The 10,529-nt window shown below is 37.2% G+C and overlaps 1 protein-coding gene across 1 annotated transcript in view; it reads left to right on the top strand.

The window, feature by feature from the left end:
- The window catches only part of LOC107573278 (uncharacterized), a 7,967-nt gene extending 4,467 nt beyond the window's left edge, over positions 1–3,500 (top strand). The window contains exons 2-3 of the mRNA XM_016259705.1: positions 2,079–2,138; positions 2,421–3,500. Of these exons, the coding sequence (XP_016115191.1) occupies positions 2,432–3,463 (1,032 nt within the window). The 5' untranslated portion in view covers positions 2,079–2,138; positions 2,421–2,431 and the 3' untranslated portion in view covers positions 3,464–3,500. The remainder of the gene's footprint in view (positions 1–2,078; positions 2,139–2,420) is intronic.
- Positions 3,501–10,529: the final 7,029 nt, after the last annotated feature.

Raw genomic sequence — 10,529 nt, 5'->3', positions numbered from 1 at the left:
TTATTAGACTTTAAAAAATAACTTCTAATTTAAGTGAACTTAAAACAATCTTCACATAAACCCATTATAATAAATATCATATTTACCTGTGCCCTTCAGCAGAAATATAGGCTACAGAAATTTAAATGGTCAAACACTAAATTCTAAATTAAATATAGATGAATCCTTAAAGCTATAAAAGTTATTGATTTCCTGTTTTTTTCTTTCTTTTTTTTTCTTTAATGAACAGACATCACAGCAGCTGGTTATTAGGTTATTTGGCTGCTATTACTTTAAGAGCTGCCGCTGCTGAACGTGACGCGGATCTGACACGCATCGTATTTTCTCTCAACTCTCTTTACCTTTTCTGACCCACTTCAGGTCTTAAAGTCTCTATTAATGAGCTGACGAGTTAAACCGGGTGTGTTAGATGAGGGAGACAGTGCTGGGCTGCTCCAGGACAGTTTTGACAACCATTTCAGAGACATGTTCTTAAAACTGTGCATGCATGTAATATGTTACGAGTCACATTTAAGGCAGCTTTAATCACCTTTTTGGTAACTTCAGGACTTAACTGACCACAACATTGCATGCACGTAGTTTATTTCATGCTTTGATATGAAATTATGCAGTCTACAGTGCGCGCCGGCGCCTTTGTGCATGCAAATGAAGAAAATGCGCTACAAGCACAGTACCGTTTCCACGCTCGTTTGATTCGCGCCTGGCGCTGAGGAGTTTCCAGTTTGATGTGGTCGTAAAGACGTTCTGCGACTGAATAAATGCACTTCTTGTCCAGAGAAAAAGTGACAGAAACAGCATTTGTGAGTATTACAGTATTTATTGCAATATATCGTATTGCAACCCCTGTATTGTGATACGTATCGTATCGCCAGATTCTTGCCAGTACACAGCCGGTACTATCCTTTCATCTGTTAAGGGTGATTTCTGATGACAGTGCTGCTCAGTGAATTTGTTGGCTGTGTACAAGCTGGTTTTGAAAGAAAAAATAACTTCCTTGTTCAAAACTGCACTTCAGTATTTTTCAATTTAAAAGTCTTTACTGCTGACTTGTATAACAGTCTCTTGTCGCCATCTAATGGCAGAACAATGAAACTAAAATCACCATCACAAACACACACACCGTTTCCCAATACTAAACACTACTATTATTTATATAAAATATTATTGATTGAATATTAATATTTAATAAACAACAACAGCCATCACAAAAGTTGCTAGGCAATTCAGTCAAAAGTACAAAGGCAGCGCTCTTATATATAGTATTGAACTTACATAAACATGAGATTTTGCCAAAACTATTTACTCTGGAACAAATCAAAGATTAATGAGACCAAAGACTGCCTGTTAAAATTACCCAAAACGAATTATAACTCATGTTTAATCACTATAGAGACATCAGAACCAACGGTAAATTCCTGAAAATCTGGCCGAGGTGAGGCTGCTCTCGGCGGGTTCATGAGCGCTGAACGGCCGCTGACGCTCTGGAGCTCACGTCTCTGAAAATATCGAAGCAAAATTTCAAATAGACGTTATCTTTATTAACAAACCGCATATTTGAAGTCCAAACAAGTACATTCTTGCCTAAAATGCTCTTAAAACTACATTCCGTGACACAAACCAGTATTATTTTTAAAATTAGAGAGGATTTTGGCGTCCGCCATGACACTCGCTATAAGAAATACGTGAGTGATACAAACAGTGAAATGGCTGTTGGACTCTAATATCAACACTCTTATCAGCCAATCAGATTCAAAGACCAGAAAGTATAAAGTATATAAATATTATATATATATATATATACACATATACATACACACACACACACAGGAAATACAGTAATTATGTAAAATCGGAATATATAATGTGCAAAATGTGAATATATGGAAATAAATTTGAATATTCAGTTACATATCTGAATATATAGAAGTAAATCTGAATATGTAAATGTGAATTTTGAATATAATGTAAATTGTGAATATATAGATGTAAATCTGAATATTTAGTTACATGTCTGAATATATGGAAGTAGAAGGGCTCTTGGCTTTTGACATTCATTAAATTGGTTTTCTTTTCTCCAGTTGCAGTTGTGTTTCACTAAGAACATCTGTGCCTTCATAAAGAGAGATTAACAAAATCAGGTGAGCTGAAGATGTCTGTTGAATAATGTTCAAATGCAGCTGTTGTCAGAGGAAAGCCGTATAATACATTAGTACATGATTGCATTACTAGTAACTCCAGACATTAAAACTCCAGACCCAAAAACTCCGTCACATCAATAAGATGACCCGACTGAGTCAAGTTGAGTGAACAAAGTTTTTAGATTGCGGAGTATAATATATAATAGCACTTTATAGGAGTACTAGAACAACAGAATCCCATCAGAACTGCTCGCTAAATGTCTGTGTTATCCTGTGTTGCAGGTTTAGGCAAAATGAGCGGCATTGTTCCCAAGAACCAAATAAAAGGGGTTGATTTCTGTGGAGGGCAAGAGCACAGTTATATAATCCGCTCTGATCTCGGCTGCTACATGCAGTCAAGTAGTTTGAATAAAGGTTCAGACATCACTATTTTCAGTCTGCACCCCTCCTGCCAAAATGGAGACCATTATCTTGCTGATTTGAGTGGCTACTTTTACATCATTAAGGGTAACTCCTTTCGCAAGGTCACAGACCTGTCAACAGACAGTGATGCTGTAGTTTTGAGTCTTGATGACAACTGCAGGGGTGGGGACTACTACTTCTCAGCCAATGGCTGGTTTTACATCATCTTCCAAGAAAAAGGAACTTTCCGTCAGACATCTGACCTTAATAAAGATACAGATGGTGAAGAAAAGGCACTGCGTTCCAATTGGCACAATGGTCTCTATTACTGGGGCCAGTCAAACAGCTTCTGCCTCCTCAGGCCAGTCTCAGAGTGGGGAGTTGAATACAATGAAGGCAACAGCTTAACGGAAAACAACAATTTTGATACCCATTCTGTTCACCCCTCTGTTGTTAACTTCTTGCCTGGTGGGCTGTCGATAACTAAAGGCCCAGCATTTGGTAGGTGGGAGAATATCAAAAGTGCAAGTAATGATAGCAAAACAGCAGTGACCTGGCACAAGAAAGTTATTAAAAAGGTTGGATACAATAAGGAGAAGATAAGAGACATCACACACAACTGGAAGATCAGCACGTCAGTCACGTTTGAATCTGGAGCCCTTGAAGGGTTAATCGCGAAGCGGCAGTTCTCGTTTTCTGCAGAATACGGTGGATCACAGGTGAACACCGACAAAGAAAGCTGGAATGAAGCCACCGAAGTGGAAGAACAACTTTCATTTGTGCTTAATCCAACTGAGCGTATATATCTGTGGCAGTACAACCTGGGTCTCGGTGAAGAATCAGTGTTGTTCTGTCGTGATTTGAAGATGGATGATGAGCCGGATTCTCCAACTGAAGTCCCACTGCCACCTGCAAAACCATGAGAACCACTGGGGGGTGCTACAAGAGCCTTTGCATCGGGATTCGTAAGGGCTACAAGCTAAATCCTTTTTTGCTCGGAATCCTGATAACATGCTCTATAAGATAATTTTGAATTTTCCACAAAAAAAATCTACTTTTTCAAAATTCTTCAGATGATGCATGTCATGTTTGGCACTAATCAGAGAGCGACACTTAAAAAAAACAAAAAACCTTTTTTGTTAATAGGGTGCGCTTCTCTGAAATATATAACCGATTTGTAATTTACCACTTTCTAATTCATTAACTTTTCCATGTTTGTCTGAACAAGCTTGAACCCTGATAATTGCAAATTACTCAGGCTGTATTTTAAGTTTGTATTTCACTTGGTTTCGGTGTAAAATTCAGGTTTTGGGGTTTTCATGCATCTAGTTTAATCTAATAATCTACTACGAGTAATCAGCATTATATCATGTTTTTTTTTTAATCAAATGTGTCATTACAAGATTTTTCCTTTACTTTGTGTCTCTCTAACACATTGTCCAAACATGAAACAGGAAATCCAGGAACATGAAACAATGGCGAGAACTGTAAACACAACAATAACCGACAAGGGCAAACAATGGGGTATATGTGCGCAGACTAATAAGGATACAATCAAGACAATGAACCAATGGTAACGAGACACAAGAGGGAACCACAAAGACCAAGACAAGGACTACAAATCAAGACTTCAAAATAAAAGACGTACACAAAACACAAGACAGATGCATTACAGTCGCATTACATTCTACTCTGTATTTCAATTTATACCATTTCAGCTTTGCTTTTAACTAAATATTTGAAATAAAGTTGGGTGCTGCATTTGAATCCTTACTGTTTTCATTACCATTCTGCTTCTTTACCACAACATTGTCAAGTGTTCCTTTGTCAAATCCTAGCCTCATCTTTTATATCCATATCTTTTTAAAAACCAGTGCAATAAAACAAAAATACACTTACTGCTACTGTACTTGTAGCCGGTTACAATTATGTCTATGTTCTCTACATTTATTCATCAATTATCCAAAGAGACTTACAGATGTGGCCATTAAGAATGTTTGCTTTTTCTCCCGGCAGCACGCAATTCGTCACGCGTGCTCACAGAGCTCCCTGCAGGCGCGGGTTCAGATTGTTAAAAACATTGTTGTGCTTCACACACTATCCACCAGATGGCGCAAAGAACAACATTCTGCAGTAAACACCAAGACAAGATCTACGATGGCGTTTTGGTGCCACGTAAAATTAAAAAATCAAATAAAGTAAAAAATTAATAAAGAAATAAGATTACAAGATTAAAGTCATAATATTTTGAGAATAAAGTTGTAGCATTATGTGCGATGGCGTTTTAGTGCCATGTTAAAAAAAACTGATATTTTGAGATAAAAATCAAAATAATGAGAATTAAGTTGTTGCAATACGAGAATAAAGTAGATATATATTTTGAGAATAAAGTCAAAATTACAAGAATTAAGTCGTAGCATTTATGAGATTAAAGTTATAAAATTTTCAGAGTATTGCGCATGCAAATGGCCCAGATTGGATTTGAATATATGTTGGATTATTAGCAGAAATGTCATATACTCACAGCAGGGACAGTATGCTTGGAAATAATATTTCACGTCTTCCCCAATAATAGCATTAAGCTTTGTGCTTTTGGTACTTTTAATATAAAACAAAGTCTCAGCTTTCAAATTCTGTCAGTTTTATAGCGAAAATACAGACAATATGTCTTACAATAATATGTTTTTCGTGCTCTTTAATGTGACATGACAGATGGCGGTATTCGCCTCAAAGCGGCACGAGAATCAATCATCTTTTCGATTACAATGAGACATTAGTTTCATTAAATTGTTTTTATGCCTTCTGATCTATAAATTGTAATAAAGCAGAAAAACACATTTGTATTAGATTAGAATTTGACCAGCATGTTTCTAGCATGCTTAGCAAGTGACTAGCATGTTATTTCTTGATAATGACTGGTACAGTTAACACAGCACTGTAAAAATGGTTTTCTCAGGTAACCTAAAATGTTCTTCATTTTGAGACTTATTAAATGCTTGTTTTCTTAAACATTAAGCTACAGCAGAATTTAACATCAAGCTATGGAGGTTCAAGCTATTAAAGTTAAATGTTACAACTGCCTGTTGTATCCACTTTCTTGTGTGCATGCTGTACAGATCTAGTATAAATTAAGGTTTTGCTCAAGAAGCCAAAATCTCCACCCAATTGCTCAGCAAGAAAAAAGTAGAGGGAACACTGATGTGCAACGCCCACATCTCAACCAAAAGATATGTCCCCACCCTACAATTTTTATAATTCGAAAATAATTTACTATTAGAAAATAGAAAAACTGTCACTACATCTGTTTCTTTGTGACATTTAAACAATGCAATAGGTAATAATACCTGTGAAAAATTAGGTGCTTCACAACCTGTCCATAAATATGGGGGAGGTGTTCAAGTTTAGCATTGTAGATCTGCGGCACTCCTCACGTCACAGAAATCAGTTAATTCTCAGCACATAGAGACCCTTTCATCTAGATATCACACTATAGAGACTGTGTCTGTTCCCCAAACTAGAAAATACAAAAAACGTCCAAACCAGTTTAAGAGTAACAATTTAATTGATGTTCAACAAATAAAAAACAGATGCAATACGGATAAACAAATGATAAAGCTTGGCTTATTGAATATCAGGTCCCTTTCTACGAAAGCACTTTTTGTAAATGAAACATCTGTTCCCCAAAGAGAGTTCACCATAACACACACACCGCCGCCTTTACTCTTACCAGAGTCTGTTGTTCTATCCTGCCGATGGATGGTAAAACCGGGAGGCGAAACACCGCTGTCCGGAACGGTCTCGTCTAGCCATGTCTCAGTGAAAGCAAGAGCACAACAGTTCCCGATGTCTCACTGAAACCATATCCGAGCATTTAGTTCGTCCCTTTTATTGACCAGCGACTGAACATTTGCCAGAAGAATACTCGGAAGAGGGGGATTAAAAGCCCTTTTCCGCATTACGCACAGAATCCCGGCACAATTGCCTCTCTTGCGCTTTTTTCGCTTACTGTGGTGCGAGTGTACACGGAGGTAGATACTCATCAAAGGGGTTGCTGCCGTTCAAATCCATGTAAAAGTTGTTTATAAAGTCCGATTTGCGCGACGATCGGATGTAGGGCTGAACGATTTGGGGAAATAATCTAATTGCGATTTTTTTTACCAATATTGCGATTTAATATGCAATTATTTTTTAAAAGCTCTTTATGTTCTTTATTATTCAAAAAGACAAGCTATAAATCATTGTATAGTATGACCAACACAATATTAGATAGATTAAACAAATGTTCTTTTCTGTAGGCCAGTCCTATATGTTACGATGAAATTAGGTGATGCATGAAGATATGAATAACATTTTTATTTAACAACTACAATCACAGTATATTGACTGATTTGTTGAACTTCCGACCTTGTAAGCATGTAATAATTATGACAACATAAAGCACTGACAAATAAGCCTGATGCAAACATTAATATGAAAGTCAGTAACAAATCACACAAACTAAAGTAGATTGCAGAAATATAAAAACAATCTGTTGCTTTACTACACTACTTTAGGTAATTCAAATTCACTGTAATAAAACACATGTAAACAACTGCACTTTTTAAACACTGTTAACTTTAGACAGACTTTAAATAAATAAATAAGAATACATATTTTACCTTCTTATATATATTATCTTAAGGTTGAAGTCTTCAGAAATGAAATACACCGTAACACTGTTACTGCTTGAGTAATTTCAATGTGCCATTTTGAAGTACGTTCATATATAGGTTAAGGCTAGAAGGGATGCAGCTGCGGCTACAGGGCATGCGCACATCAATACAGCGTAATTTTTGTCACACTGTACAACAGTAATTACTATTTTTTCATTCTTGTAATAGACGCTAATAAAACACAATCTAATAAGTAGAAAATTAAATTTATGCCAGGGTTGCCAGGTTTTCACAACAAAACCCGCCAAATTGCTACTCAAAACTAGCCCAATCACGTTTCGAGGGGGGTCCACCGGTAAATATTACGTTCCAGGGGGTAAAATACCCCCCCCTTCAAGTCGAACACACCTCTTTACTCTCGCGTGTCACGTGACCGAGTGTAACCGCAGCCTCTGCGATGGAAAAATCAAGTTTTTTCACATCGTGATATTATCGCAAATGCAATTAATCGTTCAGCCCTAATCTGATGTCCAAAAGCGTTTGTCGATCATATTGAATGATTGAAGGAGAGACATTAGCCAAAAGATTTACAAAAACTGTGAAAAAACACAAAAATCTGTAGAATTTGCGAGCTCTCAACAGCACAGCCATCTTGCGGCACACCATCCATCCATCTTGTGTCTGTGACCAATATTTACTGAGCTTTGATTACTGACGATCCGAATAAAACTTAAAAGGCCTAGTTAAAAGATAACTATTGAAATGAATAGCTGAACATGAGTTCACAGATGAAATACATTATTTAAATTGGTTATAAAATGCTTAAACAGTAACTTGGTCATTCAAGCTACTTAAAAAATACCATGGTACCATGTCCAAAAACATTGTACATTTCTGTAAGAGAACACATACTCTCTTTCCCAAAACTATAAACACACACTATGATAACTGTCATATATACACCAATCTTCTTTCCAGCATCTTATTCTGTATTCTGTCTATAACAATATGCATAAAGGTTACAATATACCTCTTTAAGTCCAAAAGCATTTCTTCATTATACTTCAAGGGAACAAAGAAATCTTTGACAAAATAGTCCCCAAAAGTCAGAATATTTATTTATTTAAGGTCATAAATGGGGCTACGTTCTTGACATTTATTTAGGCCAAACCAAGTGTGTTTTTTTTTCAGTAACTTGTCCTGCTGAAGACCACAAGCTGAAATACTTGCAATACCTACCCTGGCCACTAGAAGAAAGGCTGGTGGAGAGTGATAGGGGTTTGAGAATAATGTTAATCAAATTTACCTCGGAAATACTACAACTTTGCACTGTGGATCGCCGGATCGGCTTTCACCGTGGACGAAGCGGAGTCCAGCCCGGGGTCGTCACATGTGGTTTTTCCGCAAGCCCTCCGGACGCTCCTTCGTCGAATCCGCCGCCTCTGCTCACGCTAGCCCCTGGCTTCTGCGCACTGTAGGCCGCCGTGTGAGACGCTGTGTTTCGTTGTGAAAAGTAAAAATCGAGGCGTTTCAGAAAGGCGGGGCATAGAGAAACAATAATGTACAGTATGTGGAAAATAATGTGTTTTTTTTTAACCTTAAACCGCATAAACACATTTCATTACACCAAATACACAAAATAATGTTCTTTTTATCAACGTCATATGACCCCTTTAAAGTCTGTATTATAAAGAAAGAAACATTAGACAAATGGTTTGGATTTTTTCCCCACCTATATGTGCAGAACAACACTCATCAAAGGCTGTATTTATAACTTCAGGCCTGTAATGTTTCATTTTCACTTTTAAACAAAGAGAGAAATGTTCAAGTACTGTACATAATACATTCAATACTGTTTAAATTATAGGCCACTCAATTAAGATGTTTAAAAAAAAAAAAAAAAGTAACTAAGGAGCATGTCTCTACTGGTTAAAAATAAAAAAATAACTGGAATATAGACTTACAAATAAACATTAAAATATCAATAACCATGTTTTGTCTATAACAGACATCTTATGAAATGTTCAGAAAATCAAAAGCCTCGATTCTCCTCTCCAAACACCCAGTCTTCAAATGTTTTTACAGATCACTTCACAATATTGTGACGCAGAGGTCAGTCATTCTCCTGTATAGTGCACTTGTGTGTGTGTGTGTGTGTGTGCGTGCATGCATGTGTGTGTGTGTGTGTGTGTGTGTGTGTGCGTGTGTGCGTGCGTGTGTGTGGTCCAGTCATTTTCTGTGTTCACCCGTTGATTTGGATGAGGTGTCAGGATGGGAACATGAGAATTAGAGAAGTACGATTTAATAACTGGGCAAGGTCAAGAAGAAGAGGACTAAAAGTGTTTAATGGATGAGTTGTGTTTATCAGTGTTTCTGGAGAATTTTCAGCTGATGTTTTATTGTTTTTGGGGAGGTAGGACATGTCCTGATACCTCCGCTTAGATATCAACACTTAATCAGCCTTTTTTAGCTACTGTACATGTAAAAAAAAAAAAAAGAAGAATGATTAAGTGCTTGTGAACTGGACTGGTTACACCCCCGCCTCTTTCATGGGAATATGCAGATATATTAATGACTCGGTGTAGTACACGGCCAAGTAGCAAAAAGAGCAATCTGAAGAAGAGAGCAGATTGTTGTTAAGAAATATAGTTAGAGAAGCTGTACGTAGAGGAGACAGAGAAATACATATGACCCCAGTGAGTCCATTTATGGAGGGTCTCAGCTAGGGTTGACAACCATCCCGTATTAGCCGGGATGTCCCGCATATTGGTCTTAATTTGTATGTCCCGTACAAGACCTCCCTTGTCCCATTTCTTGACTGATACAACAGCAGCAGTGCAGATCACTTGAGAATGATCACTGACACCTGTCATCATCCAATCACAGCTCCCCTCACATAGTATACATTAAGTAAATCAGAAATCGTGAACATAACTGTTCGAGGAAAGCTGCAAAATCCTCTGCCTGCTGCTCGCTCCCGCCTCACAGCAAGCACCGCTCACACGGCCAATTCCGTCCGTGTTTTGACTTCAGTAAATCAGTTTTGGTGTCCAACATCCGCAAGAGATGTCATCAGTAAGGGAAGTCGTCTTTCACTATTGTAATGTTGTTAAATAGAGAAAAACATTTTACATTTAAGTAACTAATAGCATAATTCTTAACCATGGACCTTATTCTTGAAATGCAAAATGACCAATAAAAAGATGTCAAGCACCAAAAGCAGCCCATATTAAATCTATAAGTTGTCTTTAATTGAAAAATACGTATTTTCATACATACTAATGTATATATATAGAATACCACTCTCAGGGGTCAGGAGAATGGTTGATAGATTCAG

Source organism: Sinocyclocheilus grahami, unplaced genomic scaffold (assembly GCF_001515645.1).
Source record: "Sinocyclocheilus grahami isolate Dianchi unplaced genomic scaffold, SAMN03320097.WGS_v1.1 scaffold1909.1, whole genome shotgun sequence".
Classification (NCBI taxonomy): Eukaryota; Metazoa; Chordata; class Actinopteri; order Cypriniformes; family Cyprinidae; genus Sinocyclocheilus; species Sinocyclocheilus grahami.
The sequence above is the reverse complement of the archived record's forward strand: the minus strand, read 5'-3'. Positions and strand labels throughout refer to the sequence as shown.